At 46.5% G+C, this 19,774-nt stretch overlaps 1 protein-coding gene across 1 annotated transcript in view; it reads left to right on the top strand.

The window, feature by feature from the left end:
• Window positions 1–2,772: 2,772 nt before the first annotated feature.
• WWOX (WW domain containing oxidoreductase) overlaps window positions 2,773–19,774 on the top strand; it is a 970,358-nt gene continuing 953,356 nt past the window's right edge. The window contains exons 1-4 of the mRNA XM_003791310.3: window positions 2,773–3,010; window positions 10,338–10,402; window positions 11,255–11,312; window positions 15,829–16,007. Of these exons, the coding sequence (XP_003791358.1) occupies window positions 2,904–3,010; window positions 10,338–10,402; window positions 11,255–11,312; window positions 15,829–16,007 (409 nt within the window). The 5' untranslated portion in view covers window positions 2,773–2,903. The remainder of the gene's footprint in view (window positions 3,011–10,337; window positions 10,403–11,254; window positions 11,313–15,828; window positions 16,008–19,774) is intronic.

Here is a 19,774-nt window from a genome sequence, read left to right as displayed (position 1 = left end):
GTCTCCACTTCTTGTGTTCAAATGAACTTGATTAAAATAGTGTGTGAGGCCAAAGATGGCAAACCCTAAAATCTGGCATGTGAACCTTTAAAGGTCCCCCAATTCCTATAAGTCTTACTGCTTTAACCTGAGAGAGCTCAGCAAGTAAAATGTAGGAAGAGAGGAAAAAAAATGAGATCAGATTTCTGCAGCCCTGGTCTCTGACATATAGATGGGTTAGGAATTTCAGAGACTGGTGCACAGATAGTGCTACAGAACTCAGCAATCAGAGTCTGTGCTGCAGCTAGCAGAGTCCCAGGACCCCCTGTGACTAGCCTTCCAATAGAAGTGGGCTCTTCAGTGCCTTGAATAAATCTCATAACTCACTCGATCTATGCACTAGTAATTTACTGACTTACTGTCAGTGTAAATTTTCAACTGGGGCCCAAACTGGCAATCTCTGGAGATAGTTTTGGTTTTTACGATTGGGAGATGGAGACACTATTGGCATCTAGTGGGCAGAGGCCCAGAAATACTAGTGCTGAACATCCTATGCTGTACAGGACAGCACCACGACAGAGAATTATCTGGCCCCAAATGTCAGTAACGCTGAGCTTGAGAAACCCTGGTGTCCACTGCAGGAGAAGCCTAGCATGGAATTGCTAAAGTTGTAGGAAGAGCAGAGGGTTGACCCAGAAGTTTAGAACTCTGCCAGGGGACTGCTACTCAGATTGAGGCGTACCATATAATCACTATCTATGGCTTAAGGCCAAGTCCAGGGAACAGGTTCCTGTAGAAACTGTGGCCAGGACAAACGAAGATGAACTTAACCCAATAGTCCTTGAGAAACTGAACAAAGCACAGGTAAGGGGGAGGCGCCTGTGGCTCAAAGGAGTAGGGTGCCAGCCCCGTATACCAGAGGTGGTGGGTTCAAACCCGCCCTGTCCAAAATTGCAAAAAACAAAGCACAGGTAATGATCGGAGAGACTGAAGCTAATCAGTTTGATCACACTGCTTCCCTTCCCCACAATCTGGGGATTTTGTGACCTAATTTCCCTCTCTCTCTCTTTTTTTTTATTTTTTAAGAAGCAGAGTCTCACTTCTTTGCCCTTGGTAAGAGTGCTGTGGTGTCACAGCTCACAGCAACCTCCAGCTCTTGGACTTAGGCGATTCTCTTGCCTCAGCTTCACGAGTAGCTGGGACTACAAGCGCCCGCCACAGCACTGGGCTATTTTTTGTTGCAGTTTGGCCAGGCCGGTTCGAACCCACCACCCTCCCTATATGGAGCCGGTGCCCTACCCACTGAGCCGCTGGCGCCGCCCATAATTTCTTACTCTTAACAAAGGAGGAAGTGAGATTAGTTGAGACGGAAGGGGCTCAATTGAGGTGAACAGAGGAGCAGCAGATTAATGGTAGCAGATTTAAATGCATTCAGATCTGAGAACAGGCCTGTTAGTTTCAAGATGGGATAGTAGGCCTGTTACAACTAAAAGATGCTTTTCATCGGTCAGGTTCAGAAAAGCAAGTTCCTCCCCCAAAGAGCACGCAGAGCAGGAATCCAAGGCAGTAATCAACTTCGGGAATTGAAGATAGAAGCAGAGCTGACCCTCTCCCACACTGCCCATGACAATATGTACTTTCTGGGATGGAGGTTTGCATTTTCTGGGATCCAGGCCAGAGAAGTGATAGTGTATTTGCCTGTAACTGGGGGTTGAAGAGTGAGTTTTAGAAGGGGAATGTTCTGGAAAACTCCTTAGGCAAGGCCAAGTTGAAGATAAGCTTCAAAGTTTGCCCGTAAGACGTTGGTAGGATATTTGCTGGTGCTTCAAGGGGACTTGAAACAGTCTCCTTGGTGAAGATGGAAGTTCGTTTTCAATTAGGCTGATTCACAGACAACCAAACCTAAGGAATTACATGTACTGATTTAATTCATTTGATAAATGTGTAGATGTAAGCATTTTACCAAGTGCTGGTGACAGAAAGAAGCACTAAATGTGGTGTGTTGTCAGTGCAGTCCTGACTACACAGGTGAGTAAATAATTGTAAGGCAGCAATGAGGTCTCAACTGCCAGGAATTCACTGGCTCTGCTTCTGTGACGACCCTTTCTGGGTTGTGCCCACATTACAGAGGTGTTGAGTATGTGAGAGAGAGTCTGCGTGTTTTTGGCCAGACTCCCCTTTAAGTGCTCCATAATTAGCTGCTATTCATCGTAACCATGCATGGGCCGGAAGACTCTTTTCCAAGACTGTGAACCCAGGAGATATGGGAATGTGCAGTTTTAAGTAAGTTCTACAGGTTATAGAACATTGTGCTTACATGTATAACGAAGTTTGTGAATCAGCCCGAGTGATGGCAAACTCTGGAATGTTTTTTGATCAGTGACATGAACTCTCCACAAGGCCCCCAACGCAAGAAGAGGTGGCAGCCTGCGCCACGGACAAGGGAAGCCTCCCCTTCTGCGCCAGCAGGGCCTGGACTATATTTCCCATAATGCCAATTGCTGGAACCCTTGCCGGATTGGCCAGAACAACGCGGAAGTGATTGCAGGTCGCCCAGCAACGGGCGGAGTCCTGGACAGTGACGAGAGGCGCACGCCCCTTCCCCGCCGCCTGAGGGGGCCGAAGCCCCGCTCCATCTTCCGGGCACTAGAGCGTTCTCCGGGTTTGATGTCCAGCCCGAGCGGTGGCGCCAGCTCCTCGGCGCTTTCACAGCCTTTGCCTCCAGGTCCCGCCCCTTTTGCGCTGGTAGCTGCAAAATACCGGAGACCGGATCGCAGCTGCGCGAGCGGCAGAACGGCGCAGTGCGCAGGCGCGAGCGGTCGGGCCCCTGGTGCGCGCGGCGCTGGGTTGTAGCGGGAGTTCGTTCCTGTCAGAGGAGACCCGGCAGCGGGCGACCAGGCGGCTGAACCTCTTGCCTCACTGCCATGGCAGCCCTTCGCTACGCGGGCCTGGACGACACGGACAGTGAGGACGAGCTGCCCCCAGGCTGGGAGGAGAGAACCACCAAGGACGGCTGGGTTTACTATGCCAAGTAAGGGGGCCGCCGGGCCTGGGACACACCTGGGACTCTGCGCTGCCCTCAAGCGCCACCTGCGCGGGGAGGGGGCGCGCGGGCCCGCGCTGCAGCGCGGCGAGAGCGGCGCGAAGTGGACGTGATTGATAAAGAGTTCCAGGCGGACGGCTCGAGGGTCGTTCCCGCTCCCCTCAGGGGCCGTCCCCCTTTGTGGTGCAGGGGTTACCTGGCGGCGTCCAGGCGCGCTCTCTGCTGTTCAGGAGGCGGCACTGCGCGGTGCAGCGATGGCAAACCGGTCTAACCCCTTCTCCCGCAAGAAAGATAACGAAAACTTAAAAACTGCAGGTGTTGTCCGTAGTAGTCAGAGATGCATCTCAGTGGTATCTGTTATTTGCCCGTTTTCATTTCTTTTCTTTTCTTTTCTTTTTTTTTTTTTTTTGAGACAGAGCCTCAAGTTGTCACCCTGGGTAGAGTGCCGTGGCATCACAGCTCACAGCAACCTCCAACTCCTGGGCTCCAGCGAGTCTCCTGCCTCCCCCTCCCAAGTAGCTGGGACCACAGGCGCCCGCCACAACGCCTGGCCATTTTTTGGTTGCAGCCGTCATTGTTGTTTGGCGGGCCGGGCTGGGGATTCGAACCCGCCACCTTAGGTGTATGTGGCTGGTGCCTTAGCCGCTTGAGCCACGGAGCTCCCATTTTCATTTCTGATGGAGGTTATTAGTGATCTCACTTTTCTATTTCTAGTTAATCTGGCCACAGGGGCACAACTGCAACAGGGATCTTACCTGACGAACGTAAACATTGTAACCTAATTGTTTGTATCCTCATATTAATCTGAAATAAAAAAGTTACTTTGAAAATAAAGTGCAGGTGTCCAGCTCCCTCCTCGAGAATCTGGGTTGGGGGTCTTGGAGTGTGCATTTTTTAACAACTAGATAGCTTTACTGCCTTCTCCTGAGAAAGTTTTAGAAACGTGAAAGAGCTTTACTCCATCGCTGTGTGAACTTGGGCCATTGAAAGGACATTTAATCTCAATTTTCTCATCTGTAAAAATGGGTTGATGTGAGTTAGTTCAGTCACTGCATAAAGCACACAGCACAGGCTCTGATACTCTCTGTTCATTAACTTTTCTTCTTGTGGCTCTTTAGCTGTGACATTGCCCCTTAGATCAGCACCTTAAGATCACCTGTGGAGGTGTCTTAAGTATAGATTTTGGGTCTCCATAGAGAACATATTTCAGCAAACTCTCCACTTGGGGGGGAATCAGTGTTTTTTAAGCTTTCCGGGTGAGGTGGATTATCCCCCTGGCTTTGTAGAACTTGGTCATCAATCAGTGATTTTCAACCCTTGGAAAACTTTAAAACTAGTTTTTCCTGGGCCTCACTTCAGAGATTTTGATTTAATTGATTTGGACCTTCTCCTCCTCCCTAGTGGTAGATTGTAAAATCTTCCTATGGGACTGTCATCTACTGGAGGTGGTTGTGAACCACTGCTGTCTTTGGTAGACAGGTAGAAAGAAAAATAGAAAAATAAAAACTCAAGTGAGTTCATTCATTTAAGACACACAGATATGTTAGGCCCTTTGCTGGGCACTGGTAATCCCGACACAGGTAAGACCCAGTGGTCATCCTTAATAAGTAGCCAATCTTACAGGGCAGAGCAACACTTAGTCAGACATTCTGGTAGGAGGTATGTGTGGGTAGGTAGGGTGTCTTTGGGAGGTGACCTGGGGGAGTGAGAACCTCAGCTGTGTCCAGAATACAAGAAGAGATAGGTGGGGCAGGAGTGAATCCCACAGAGGGGACAGTGACAGTAGAGACCCCGGGCCTGTCCTGTCCATGGACCTGTGGTCTGTGTGGGCCACAGGGGAGGAAGGACCCAGTTCATGGAGGCCCTTTTGTGCCTTTCAAAGGAGTGGGGGCCTGCCCAGAGGGGGTCCCCTGAAGGTTTCATGCCAGGGAGTAGCATTGGGTTTGTGTGTTTAGAAAGGATTTCTGGTTTTAGAGAATCACAGGGACAGTTGGAGCAGTAGGGAGCCAGTAGGCTGTTGCAGGGGTCCGGAAACAGGAGCTGGCACCTGCTGTTCCTGCTGCCTGGAGACCTGGACATGAAGGGCTCCTTCCCATCAGAGCTGAGCTGAGCTGTCTCTGCCCAGCAGACCTCCCCCGGCTATGGGTGCCTCACCCCTGTACCCATCACCTTGCTATGCTTCTTGGAACTTAGTGATGTAGGGATCTTGTCAATATTCTTCCTCTTCTGTCTTCCTTCCCTAGATTGTAAACTATGTGAGGGCAGCTTGTTCACCTGGTAGCCCCTCTGTTGAGCACCCACGAGCTGTCCAGTAAATGCATGTAGAATGAGTAAATTAACTCACCTGGTGCAGGTCAGCTGAGGGTCCCTGCTTTTTGGCTTTCTGCACTCCCTCTCTGCTGCTCCCATCTCCCTGCCTGGCTGGTCACCCCCAGGCCTACTCTGGGGCCTGCACCAGTGCCTGAAAGTGCCCTGGCCTTGCATTGCTGGGCCTTTCCCATCTGCTTCCCTCCTCGGTGGCCATGGCCAGGAGACTCTGGTGCATATCTGGTGTCTGAAAGCCCTTGCCCAGTCTCACTCAGGTCTCACATTGGCCTCTCTGGCCCCACCATTTACTCCATCCATATCTCTCCTGACCCCTCTCCAGCCCTCCTGGCCCTAGGTGCTGCAGGATGCCTCTGACCTGTCCTAACCCTGGATCCTTTGATCTCACCTGACCAGTCAGTATCCTGGCCCTTCTTATCCCTCCTAACTCTGGAAGCCACACTTGTCATCCTCTTGGGGTGTGGGAAACTTTGCTAATAGGTTCTCAGGAGACTTCCCTTTGAGGTGTTCTTTTTTCTTCTAAATGGTCTTCCTTGCACTGAGGCAGGGCCATGACCAAGTTCAGTCTTGGGGGTTCAGAGCCTAAGCCCTGTCTCTGTGGATGCTGCGAGCCCCACAGTGCTCTCATAGGCCTCAAAGGCACATCTGTCTTAGGGCTCCCAAGGGAAGATATGGGTGGGAGGGTTTAAGGATGTCCCACAACTAAGGACAGACTCGCAGGTGGAGAGAGCTGGTGGCCTTTCTACTGCCCACTTTGCCAATAGTCCCAGAGCAGACCCTACCTGGGAGATGGGGTCAGAGAGACAAGATCTTCCTGGGTCATTCTCTACTGTCCCCTTTTTCTTGTGAAGCCACAGGTTTGGCCAGCCTTGCCTTGTCAGGAGAAGGTTCCTGGACCACAGAGCTGGCTGTCCTCACAGTGGGCTTTAGAGCTCCCTGGTAACTTCAACTATGCTTTAAAACAAAACAACTTTGAAAGATATAATGCAGTGTTTTTCAACCTTTTTGTATCTTATAGCAGACTTGAATAGTTCAATTTCATGGCACACTTAAATTATGTTGATCAAAAAAAAGCAAAAGAAAATATACTTACTGTGCCTTGAGCTTCTTTCCAAAATTATTTAATTAATTATCTTTAAAAATTTTCGAGGCACGCCCAAGTTCCTCTCGTGGCCCAGCAGTTGAAAATCACTGATGTAACGTGTAAACTTTATTTTGATCCCTTTGGTTCAAGGTCAGAGTACTGTTAGTTATCTCTTTAGATGACAAGCTTATTGAAAAGAAAAAAAAGAGGGCTTTTATTTAAGGGAAAATAAGGTAACACTGTGGGGACATGTTCCATAACTTTCCCTTCAAGGTTATAATTAAAAAGAATACCTTTTAATTAAATTTTATATATAAGTATTAAAATAATACTTTTTTTTTTTTGAGATAGAGTCTCAAACTGTCACCCTGGATAGAGTGCTGTGGCATCATAGCTCACAGCAACCTCCAACTTGGTCTCAAGTGATTGTCTTGCCTCAGTCTCCCTGGTAGCTGGGGGTATAATTGCCTTCCACAACGCCCGGTTATTTTTAGAGACAGGGTCTCGCTTTTGCTCAGGCTGGTCTTGAACTCCTGCATCGCTTCCGCATAAATGATCACGTGAGACGCGGACTGAGAGTACAAGCTGCAAGAGGTAGGCTTCCCACAGGTGCAGGGAGAGCCCCAAGCACGTCTCGCAGAGTCCTTTTAGGCAGTCCACCCACCTCGGCCTAAAATGATACTTTCCATGGAAAGACACAGTCCCTAGTTCTTCCCATGTTAACTCATTCAGTCCTCTGTAACCCCCCGAAGCAGGTGCCATCACTGTCCCCAGCTCAGTGATGAGGGAACTGAGGAATAGGGAGGCTTCACAGCTTCTCCTAGGGCAGATGGTGAGTGGGAGAGCCAGAAAACTCAGGCAGTTGGGTTCTGGAATCCTCACTACTAAATCACTCCCTCTTCACTTCACTTAAGTCTGGGTTCTTCCCCAGGGACGACTGTGTTCTGTTGGGGGGGCAGTTGGCAGTGGAGATGCTCTCTCTTTTTTTTTAAAGAGATGGGGTTTAGCTGTGTTCACCCAGCTGGTCTTGGACTCCTGGACTCCAGTGATCCTCCTGCCTTGGCCTCCTAAAGTGGTGGGATTCCAGGCGTGGACCCCAGGGCCTTGGAGATGCTTTCAGTGGTCAGCTGTGGGGACAGGTGTATTGGGCACCTAGCAGGTAGGGCCAGGCATGCACAGGACAGCAAACAGTTACCCAGGCCCCAGATGAATGTGAGAAACTCTAGGCAAGTTCTTTCAAAGTCACGAATGTAGGTCGACAGGGGTGGTTTTGGTTTTTAAATGTCTTTCGTGATGGGCTGGGTTCGGTGGCTAGGATTACAGAATCCTAGTTCTTGGGGAGGCCTAGGCAGGTGGATCACCTGAGCTTAGGACTTTGAGACCAGCCTAAGCAAGAGCAAAATCCCGTCTCTACCAAAAATAGATACCTAGCCAGGCATTATGGCAGGTGCCTGTAGTCCCAGCTACTTGGAAGGCTGATCCAGGAGGTACCCTTTGAGCCCAAGAGTTTGAGGTTGCTGTGAGCTATGACAGCATAACACTCTACCCAGGATGACAGAGTGAGACTCTGTCTCAAAAAAATAAATAAATAAAGTAAAAATAAATAAATACCTTTCGTGATGGAGTAAAACAAATGCTCTGCATTTTATAGGTCCCTTGGAAAGTGTTTATTCTGTATATTTGCATAGGCATCCCTACAGTGGGCCAGGCTTGGGGCTGGGCGTCTGGGGGCCCAGCCTGACCTACTGAGGGTCTGGGATGTTCTTTACTGCCAGCCTCCCTGCCACCGAGGCTCAGTGTTCCACTTGTAGGGGTCCCTTCATGGATTCTTGAGGGCAGATTTTTATGGGCTTATGCTCCCTGCTGGGCCACACCTGGTGCTCCTTCAAGGAAGGGAAGAGACTTTCCCTGGGCCAACACCAGAAGTCCCAAGTCTTCATCTCACAGGCACACAGCAGATGAACTTGGAGCATAAGCCAAAGCTGGCTCACCTGCTTGCTGTCCCCTGGGTCTATGAGACGAGCGGGAGTTGGGATACTGACTTTGCCCTTGTGTCTGTGAAGGGTGGGTCATCCTTCCCAGGGAGTCAGAGCTTCCCTTTGGCAAGTGCTTGATGGTGGTTGATACGCAGAGTGGGAGTTTGTCTTTGCTGCTGATACTCAAGCCGGTACAAGGATTTAATGGTTCTCTAGGTTGTCACAGGTGTCGGTGTCTCACCTTTCTGGCAGCTCTGTGAGCTGACTTAGCACCAGGGAGATGGGCTGGCTGAAGGCAGCTCTCCTGGGCAGCTCAGGTGTCCTGCCTGTGTCCAGCACCCCTGATCAATGGCAGAGGCCCAGCCCTTAAGAGCCTGTTAAAACACACCGGAAGCCAGTAGTTCATGAAGAGACTTTAACTGTGACCTGCAATTTTTTTTTTTTTTTTGAGACAGTCTCACTTTGTCGCCCTTGGTAGAATGCTCTGATGTCACAGCTCACAGCAACCTCAAACTCTTGGGCTCAAGAGATCCTCTTGCTTCAGACTCCTGAGTAGCTGGGACTCCAGGCACCCATTGCAATGCCTGGCTATTTTTTCTGTTTTTGGTAGAGACAGGGTCTTGCTTTTGCTCAGGCTGGTCTCAGAGCTCAGTTGATCCACCTGCCTTGGCCTCCCAGAGTATGAGGATTACAGCTATGGGCCACGTGCTTGGCCTTTAGCCCCTTACAAAATTTTATAGATAATTCATGTTGTCTGTATTTCTTTAAAGGAATGTTCAAATCTTATCTTTTACATTAAATAGTATTACTTTCCATTTTGACATGAGTATGTGAACTTTTAGGAAATCCAAACTACCCTATGGAAAAAAAAAAGCAAAAACAATAAACTACTCTATGAAATCCTCTTGCACATCTGACTCTTTCCCTGATTAATTAATTGTCTATTTTCCCGGATATCTTACCATCCAATGATAGATGTTTCTGCTTATTGACCCAATATTTGAATTATAACTTTGGGGATTGTCCTTAGATAAAACACCAAGTTTGAGGCAGAAATCAGACTAGTTGATATAATTGATTTTTGCAGAAGATGCAGGAATGCGTGCATTTTGCAAGGGCTTTCCGTGTGCCAGGTACTGTGTGAAGTCTTTTATATACAGCGCCCCCATAGCAGCCCTCAAGCTCAGCAGTCTGCGTTCTGCAGAGGACAAAATGAAGGCCAAGAGGTTGAGGGACTTGACCGAAGGTGCACAGCTAGATGCCCTATGGGGCTGGCTTTCTGCCTTCTTTCTTAGGAATCAGTGACGAACTGAAACACTCTGAAGCTCCCTCTGTGGAGAGAATGAACATTTTAGCCAGGCTGGGAGGTGCGCACCTGTAGTCAGCTACTTGGGAGGCTGAGGCAGGAGGATCATTGAAGCCCAGGGGTTCGAGGCCAGCCTGTGCAACATAGCAAGACCCCTTTTCTTTAAACAAGTCTTTTTAAGAAGATTATGTTACCTAAATTATATTTGAATATCACCCTTACAAATTAGACATGATGAATTTTGTCACTATTTCCTAGAATAAAACTAAAACAAATAAAAACTGCCATCTCTAGGTATTTTGAGTGATTTAGCCAGCTTCCTAAAGTTGACCTCATAGTCTGGATCCCCCTTGTCATCCTCCTCTCTCCCCAACCCCTCTATACCCAGCTTACAAAGCCAGTTGGGAACTTTCCATGGGATCGCTGCTGCTTCTCACCTGGGGAATTTGACCTGCTGCAAACAGTCAAATTTATGTTCTGATATTTCCTTTCTTACATACTTGTTTTTATTCCTCTTGAGAGACAGTTTTATCTGGGAGAGAAAAAAATTAAATATAATTGATTACTCTTTAGCAGTGTTAGTATTTACTTACTATTTATTTTTTTTATTTTCTTTTTTAACAGCCATGCTGAGGAGAAGACTCAATGGGAACATCCGAAAACAGGAAAAAGAAAGCGAGTGGCAGGAGGTTCGTATGGCGTTGTCATAAAGCAAAGCATCTTGTGTTTGGAGCTTGATTTAGATCGTGGAAATGTCACAGGCAGTGAGGTGACAGGTACTGGGTCTTCTGGGAGGGCTGTGCAGCAGAGAACCCGTCCAAGGTCTGAACTGTTTGGCCGAGGAACTTCTGGGATTTGGCCGAGGAAGGTGATGAGATCGTGGGGTGGAGGGAGGATGATTTCTTATTGATCTTAAACAAAAAAGTATCAAAATAATCGGGGCCTTTGATGTACATTTTATTAGGCTTTCCTATATTTGCACCGTTTCTAAAATTGTTCTTGGTTTATACGATGCAATCAAATACATCTGTGTTTGCTGGAATTCATAAAGATTGCACAACTGCTAGTGCTTCTGAGCAAGTGTGTGATCCTTAGAACAGAAGTATCAGAAGGTCCCTGCCCTTAGGAAGTCAGGGTCCAGTGGAAGGGACAACACGTACTCATGAAAAAATAAAAATGGAAGTGTAATATTGTAATACTGTCTGAGGCCTCTCAGGTCAGCGTGCCAGTGATGTTGGGCGCCTCCTGTATATGTGGACGTGTTCCAGGAGTTCATTCAAGGGAGAATTCACATCGACTAGAGTCAGCAGTGAGGTTCATAGAGTGGTTAAGGGGAAAGTAGATTTTCTTTAGAGCAACAGGCAGAAATATGGAGTCCACTTGGGGTAACGGGCCTTGTGTATCTGCCACAGTTGGAACACGTGACCCTTGCAGCTGAAGGGACAGCTGTTGGTTGGGAGGCTGTGTGGCCTCTCCTTCCCGACCAGGGGTGGGGCTTCACCCTGGCACATGGTGCCCTGTCACTCTGTCTTGTGTTTCAGATTTGCCCTACGGATGGGAACAAGAGACCGATGAGAACGGACAAGTGTTTTTTGTTGAGTAAGTGTCTACGTAGAAACTACCCTCCTCCATCTTTTTTTTTTTTTTTTTTTTTGAGACAGAGCCTCAAGCTGTCCCCCTGGGTAGAGTGCCGTGGCATTACAGCTCACAGCAACCTCCAACTCCTGGGCTCAAGCGAGTCTCCTGCCTCCGCCTCCCAAGTAGCTGGGACCACAGGCGCCTGCCACAACGCCCGGCTATTTTTTGGTTGCAGCCATCATTGTTGTTTGGCGGGTCCAGGCTGGGGATTCGAACCCGCCACCTTCGGTGTACGTGGCTGGCGCCTTAGCCGGTTGAGCTATAGGCGCCGAGCCCCTCCATCTTTTTAATAGAATCTTTTTCATTACAAAAGTAATACACATTGTAGAAAAATTTAAAGTCGTATATACCTGTAATCTTGTTAGCAGAAATAACTACTTTTAACAATTTGGGGGTTTATTGTGTTTTCTGTGCATATACTTTTTATTAAAAAAGCAGGAAATGCATTGTGAACTGTTTAGTAACCTGATTTTTCCACATAATATGACCATGTACTCATGTCCTTAAAGGTGTTTTTAAAGGTGATACTTAGTGGCCATAGAGGAGTGTTTTTCAGCCTTTTTTAATCTCAATGAACACTTGAACCTATAGTTAAATTCCCTCGGCATGCTTAAATTAAAACAAACAAAAAAAAACGAGTAAGAAGAAGAATACACTTGCTGTGCTTTGAATTTCTTTTGAAAATAATTTAATGATTTAAAAAAAATTTTATGGCACATCTAAGGTCCTTTCATGGCAACCAGTGTGCCATGATGCATAGGTTGAAAATCACTGCTGTAAAGTATTATTTTGCATAGATATACTGTAATTTATTGAATTGCCTATTGGGCATTGATGTTAAATTTTTATTATCAGGGATCAGGGATTATAATCTATAATTATAAGTAAAGCCTTGAGCGTCTTTATCTGTAAAACCTTTTCACATCTCTGATTCTGCCTCTAGAATAAATTCCAGTGTTAAATAGCCGCAGTAAGCACCTGCCCAGCACATAGCATGCGCCAGGCGAGATTCTAATCACTTTCTATCTGTAGTGTTAGCGCTTTCCGTCTCCACGATGCCCCGAGAGGTGTCACTGTTAGTATCTCTGGCTCACTGCTGATGACACAGACCACGAGTGTCTTGTTAAGGATCTCGCCGCAAGCGAGTGGTGGAGCCGGGATCTGAGCCTCACACCTGCTCCACGTAGCTAAGAATGTTTCACAGTTACCCACATGTACATCAGAAGATTGCACATTTAAAGGGATTAGGACTGATCAGTTAGTAGGAGTTGATGTAAGCAGGCGTGATTTTTCTTAAGCTGTTACATCTGTAACGTGAACATTTTTAACATTTGGTTCTAGTACATCCTAGGCTTCCCGGGGTTGGGCCAGGCCTGCTTTCTGGGTGAGTGGGCCGTCCCAGCGCACAGGCAACAAGGCGCCTGCCATTTCTGCTTTCACTTTCCTTAGCATTCAGCAAAAACTTATATTTTCCAAACATCTGAATGCTACATCTCTTGGGAGTCTTACAGTGTTTTTCCGTCATTTTCACTGTGCTTGATTGAACCTAAACTTTTTTTCTAGTTACTTTTCTTCGAGGCTTATAAAACATTCAGCAAATGTTCATAGATACAGTGACGCTTTATTTTCACCTCACTTGCTGCCAACGTAGTTGCAGTAACAAGTTCAAATGGCACAGGTGGTTTTTGAACAAACAGCAAACTCTGGGTGCATGTGTAATACTGGGGCAAATGGGCTGGGGCTTGCCTGAGAAGAGTGTGCCAGGCCTCTGGGGCAGCCCCAGGAGGACCTGGCTATGTGGCAGCTGTATAGGTTGTTGCCCGTTAGTTTGTAAAAGGCCTTTTCCCCCTGATCCGTAAAACAACTTTTAAGAAATTTTATAGTTGATTAAAAAAAAAAAAATCAACCGTAGAGTTCCTTGCATTTTTGTGTGGTCACATCCCTTTTTCCCTTGCAGGCTTTGCGTTTGGGTTCATGCCTGGCAGGTTCTTCCCCTAAAATAATCGTCATCATCCCAGAGCAGTGGATTCCAAGTATGGCTCCCAGACCAGCAGCATCAGCATCACTTGGGAATTTATTAGAAATATACATTCTGGGCCAGGCGTGGTGGCTCACACCTGTAATCCTGGAACTCTAGGAGGGCTAGGCAGGAGGATCCCTTGAGCTCAGGAGCTCAAGACCAGCCTAAGTAAATGCAAGACACTTTCTATACTAAAAATAGGAAAAATTAGCCGGTATGGTGGCATGTGCCTATAGGTCCTGCTCCGGGGGAGGCTCAGGCAGGAAGATTGCTTGAGCCTAGGAGTTTGTAGTGAGCCTTGGTGACACCCTTCTAACTTGGACAACAGATACTCTATGTCAAAGAAAAGAAAAGAAATATACATTCTTAGGCCCTAAGCCCTCTAGGAGATTGGTTTGAGAGCCATCTCTCTGCTCTAGACCAAGGGCTGCCAACTTTTATTTGGAAAGGGCCAGAGAATATATTTTAGGTGTCTCCAGCTGTGTGGTTTCAGTTGCATTCATTCAACTCTGCCAGTGTGGTGCTTCAGCAGCTGTACACAGAATATTAATGATGGCGTTGCTGTGTTCCAATAAAACTTTATTTACAAAAGCAGGCAGTGGGCCAGATTCAGCCAACCCTGGTCTTAATCACGAGGAATAAGCAGGGTCTTTGGAGGCTAGCTTGATGCCCCTGTTCTCACCTCACTTCTCTGATCCTGTTGTAGCGGTGTGCTGGTAAATGTTTACTGGTAGCTCTTTAGGGGAAAAAACCCTATATTTGTTTCTGTGGTGTAAATACTCTCACCATAGCCAATTTCAAGCCACCCAGCTGAAGTCACTGAGGAGTTGGGAAGAGATAGGCACATTTGGCTCTTGTGAGCAGCTCCAGTGCAGCACTGCTCTGTTGGGGTATAACACTGGTTCTCAACCTTCCTAATGCCGCAATGTATTTTCATTATTAAAAAGGGGTCACGACCCATAGGCTGAGAACTGCTGGTGTATAATACTGGGGTCATTCAGCACGTCTGGCTGGCAGTGGATGTAAAGACACAAAGGTTGGATTATTCTTGGGTCTTAGTATTTATTGGGTGATGGGTATAGATTTTCAACCATATAATTTTGTATACATATTATGAATACCTTTAAAATTAAGAAATCTCATGGGCATAATGTAAGGGTATATGACACACCTCTGGGTGTGGGACACAACTACAGGAGGGACCCTACCTGATGTGTGCAAGTACTGTAAACTAGTTGTTTGCACCCTCACATTAGCCTGAAATACAAGTATGAAATCTCATCTATTTCTGGAGGGTTATTAATAGCTTTTAAAAATATTTTGAGGTCTTTATCTCAAATTCCAAAAGTACATTTAAAACGTAAAAAAATTCTATTATAAGGAGTAATCTTTAAATCCATATGTGCCAATGTGTTTTAAAATTGTTTCTATAAGATTTAGATCAACTCCAAATCAAGTTAAGGTACTATGAGGTTTGAGTACAATGCTAAAATCAAAATCGTTATAATTTTTTACTTGGCTAGTTTTGTGTTTACTATTAAAACTTTCGGCTCGGCACCTGTGGCTCAAGTGGCTAACACACACCTAAGGTAGCGTGTTCGAATCCAGCCCAGGCTGCCAAACAGCAATGACGACTGCAACTGAAAAATAGCCGGGCATTGTGGCGGGTGCCTGTGGTCCTAGCTACCTGGGAGGCTGAGGCAGGAGACTTGCTTGAGCCTAAGAGTTGGAGGTTGCTGTGAGCTGTGATGCCACGGCACTCTACCCAGGGCGACAGCTTGAGGCTCTGTCTCAAAAAAAAAAAAAAAAAGACCAAAAAAAAAACTTTTATCATTTTGAGTTTCCTACTTCTCTGCCAATCTTTAACTCCAACAGAGGGCTAAGAGATTTAACTGAAATCTATGGAAAAGAGCGACTGATCTTACAGCCATATTGACATGAATTTTAAAAACCTCTTCAGGAAGCCTTTTTTGAGATCTAAGGATATAAGGCAGTAGTTACTGTGTGTTACAGCAAAATTTTTTTTTTTTTTGAGACAGAATCTCAAGCTGTCATCCTGGGTGGAGTGCCATGGCATGCAACCTCCAACTCAGGCTCAAGCAATCCTCTTGCCTCAGTTTTTCTATTTTTAGTAGAGATAGGGGTCTTGCTTTTGTTCAGGCTGGTCTCAAACTTGTGACCTCAAGCAATCCACCAGCCTCAGCCTCCCAGAGTGCTGGGATTACAGGCGTGAGCCACCACACATGGCCTGTTGCCGAGAATTTTACAGGCAGGTCTGAAGGAAAGGATCCAGTGACTATCTTTCCAGGTGGGAATGTAATCTTCTGGAGTCTAGAAGGTACAGATTAAACGGGCCCCTGTTCTTTCAGGCTTAAGAGCAAGCCTTTTGGTATATGAAAGACTCTAAGATGATGGTTATAAATGCCTGTGCTCACCGTTTCCCCCTCTTCTGTGCAGTCATATAAATAAAAGAACTACCTACCTGGATCCAAGGCTGGCGTTCACTGTGGATGACAATCCGACCAAGCCGCCCACCCGGCAGAGATATGATGGCAGCACCACGGCCATGGAGATCCTCCAGGGCCGGGATTTCACCGGCAAGGTGGTCGTGGTCACCGGTGCCAACTCGGGAATAGGTAGGCTGTTAACTTAGTCTGGTTTACTTCTTGATTTATGTATTGTCACTGCTGCAATGAAGTCCCCTGAAATCTGACCACAGTGGGATTTTGTCTGATTGGCTCTCTACCTTAAAATAATGTTCAGCCTGATTTTCAGCTGTCGTTTCATTAAACTCGTGACCTCTTCTTAAATCCCAGCATTGTCACAGAAGGCTGTCTAGGGACCCACTTTGAAGTCGCAGAAAGGGGAACACTCAGCAAAAGATGGTGGCTCTTTGGGTATTCAGGGTTTAGGGACAACAGGCTCTGTCTTCAGAGTTTTTGGCCTGGCCTGTGGTGGATGGAGATATTCCAGTGACCTGGGTTATTCAAACGAAACTTGGTAATAGAATATGGGGAACAACAAGGCATTATGACTTTGGCACAAAAGATACTGCAGGCTTCAGGTGGTTACCGAGCGTCTCATTTTCTTTTGGAAACAGGATCTTATTTTGTTTATATAATTGGAGAGTTTGTTCCTGTCTTAACCTCTAAATTAACTCTCCTCATTGCCATCACATAGCCCCAGTGACTGTCATGAGACAGGTGGCTTGAGGGCCTCCCTTCCTCAGTATCATGGGCTGTTCCACAGGAGCCCAGCACATCCTTGCACCATAACTCTTCCTCTGAGTTTATCATCTTGTCTTGGCCCCTTTCCATGAATATCTGAATCAGTAAGAACCAACTGCCTTGAGTGAGGACATGCATCCTTAGATTTGTTTGAAGATAAAAACAAAACAGAATTGTACTTGGCTGCCTTTTGGCAACTTCTTGCTGTCTTTTTATCCTCCAGCCCCCACCTCGCTCCCCTGTTGGCCTCCTCTCTCACAAGCTTTTCTCTCCTCCAGTCTCTCCTTTCTCTGTCTTAATTTTATCTAACTCTTCCTTGAGCCTCCTGCCTCCTGCTCCAGTGTCATCCGGGCAAGCAGAGACTGTGTGTTACTGAATCTCAAACCCAAAAGGCTTCTAATCTGAGGGCAAATTTTTTTTACCATGCTTGTGTACTTTACCTTAGTACAGAAGCAAGTGGATTTTTTTTTTTAATTGGAAGCAAATTATTTATTTAAAATTAACTCTCATACTTCATCCTGGGCTCCGAATGTTCAGTTCATTTTTTTGAACTTCCGAATAGGAGTAAATTTCATATAATCATCCCTGATGTCCAGACTGATGACATGATACTAAAATAATGACTGGATCTTCAATCCAAGAAACAGTATGTGGTGTGGGTTGTACTGACTACTGTTATGGTGGACGGGTGAACCAATATGTTGTAGAATAAGAAAAAGATAAAGCTTTAAGGACTTAAGAAAAATATATCTTTTTATTTATCATTCAGTTAATCAGAGAATTAGCTAAGACATCTCATTCTCTTAATCTTCCAGCTAGACTGTTCTTTACGTAGTAAGATACGTGATTGCTAATAGTTTCTGTGTTAAGTATTCAAACTGCTCCATCTGACACTAGATAGCAGACTTGAGTATAGCTGGTGCTTTTTCCAAAATTTGCAACGCGAAGGCCTATGATATTATAAGCGAGGACCAAGAAGGTTGGTTCAGGATATAAGAAGGGCCGTGTCTGGTTAGATATTCACTCGTGATGGGAAGATGGAAGGAGATTCTGGAGTATTGAGGATACACGTGCTGTCGATCCAAATGGCGCTCAAACTTTGGGCGGGTAAAGCTGAAATCTTGGTGTCTCTTCACAGCTCCCTCTGTCCCCTGAGACTCTTCCTCCCTGAGGTCCATCACTCATTTTGCAGACACTGCAGGAGGTGTGTGTGGTCTACTCAGGTGCTATGGCAAATCATTAATGCTTAGGGCAGCACAGATACGGTGGGATGTCTCAGGGCAGCGCTTCTCAACCTTCCTGATGCCGTGATCCTTTGATACACTTCCTCACGTTGTGGTAATTTTATAACCATAAAATTATTTCTGTTGCTACTTGATGAATTTTATGGTTGGGGGTCACCACAACGTGAGGAACTGTATTAAAGGGTCACGGCATTAGGAAGGTTGAGAACCCCTGTCTTAGGGGGGACCAGGGTTTCCTATCTAAGCCCTGGCTCTTTCTCCAGCCCCAGCCTTCCCTCCAAACTTGCCTTTCCCACCACCACCGTTCTCCTCTACTCTGGGGAAGCATGAATCTAGGCAAGTGCTGGAGATTTTATTTGGAATTTTCAAATAACATCTTCCTGCAAATCCCAGGCAATCAAATCGCTTTCCGTCTGCAGCAGTGGTGTCAGGCTTATGGAAGGGAAGAGGCAGGCACGTGGCTTTGCTACATCAGCTTTTATTACTGTGTCCTGCGTGGCTTGCGTTAGAAAGTCTCCTTGCCCCAGTGGGCTGTGGCTTCCTTCGACTGAGGTACAGAACGTGCCGATTTAGACGTCACTATCTCTGCTCTACTTCTGCCTATCTCCAGTGAAACAGCTGAATGCTGAGTGAGTGTGGCATCTTCATTTCCAAGACTTCTGGGGCATTCAAGAGTCATCGTCTATTAAAGCTTTATTGGTGTCGGTGTTCCCTTCGGCCGCTCAGGGGAGCTCGTTTCCTGTATACAAACTGTTAAATCTTGTGAATGTAGTTCCTTTTGAAGCAGACTGGGCTGGAACAAAACACATCAGTATTTATTTTGAGTGGTGACTCCACAATCAAAGCACAGATTCCTAATTAGGCTCACGACAGCTGATTTCCAGTAGTTCCTTTTTTCTTTTCTTTTTTTTTTTTTTTAAACAAAAATCTGCTTTGTCAGAGCCACCACCAGTGAGGACCTCTCTGATGTGGAAGGGGACATCTCTTCCTTGGCAGGCTCCAGGCTGTCCTGGGGTCCTGCCTCCTTTGACGTGACCTCTGAGCAGACCTGGTCTCGCCATCCTCCTTCCCCTGCCTGTGAGACAGGGCCGTACCATGAATTTTTGAGGTTTGATAGTAGACAGGCAACTGGAAGGATTCTTCCTTAATTCGTCTCAAAACGATCAGGGTGATTCTGGAAGATAAAAGGAAATGTTTGAGGGGAACGGTTAGAAGAAAGCATTAGGGGGTTCACAAGACCCTTGTTTTTATAGCCAAGGTTTGTAAGTAGATTTTCCCACTGTGGACTGGCCTCAGCTGTCTAGAGTGGAGGTGGGCAAACTATGGTCCCTGGGCTAAATCTGACCCAATACAACTTTACTGGGACACAGCCTTGCCCATTTATTCCTATATTGTCTGCAGTTGTTTGTATGTTACCTGCAGGGTCTGGGTAATTACTGCAGAGGCCACATAACTCAGCAAGCCTAAAATATTTTTTATCTGGCCCTTTGCAGAAAATTTGCTGACCCCTGCATTCGGTGACTTAGTCCCTTTCTAAGTAACATTAAAGTAAACCCCACCTTACCTCAACTGACCACTTTTCTGTGAACTACAGATCAGGTGGAAGGTCGTGGTAGCACGTTGTAGGTCATTGTTGGGGACATCCCCGTGATAGCCTGCATCCTCAACCACACCTGTTTCCCCCTGTTTTTTTTTTTTTAGGGAACTGAAAGGATTAGGATGTTGCCTCCTCAGAAACTAACACTCTTCTCTCCTTGACCTTTGTTTAACCAGCTTTCTGAACCCGAAGAACTTTGTAGATTGAAAGCTGTAGCTTGTGGACCCCTCTCTGTGGAGATCAACATCTCAGTGTCCCGGGGGAAGTCATCTCTTCACCCAAACCTTCCACTAGCAGATCAAGAGGCCCGGGACTCCGCGGTGCTGAAGGCAGTA

The sequence above is a fragment of the Otolemur garnettii genome, unplaced genomic scaffold (genome assembly GCF_000181295.1).
Source record: "Otolemur garnettii isolate 467f Iridium unplaced genomic scaffold, OtoGar3 scaffold00047, whole genome shotgun sequence".
NCBI classification, from domain to species: Eukaryota; Metazoa; Chordata; class Mammalia; order Primates; family Galagidae; genus Otolemur; species Otolemur garnettii.
Note: the sequence above shows the minus strand (reverse complement) of the source record. Positions and strands in the feature narration are given on the sequence as shown.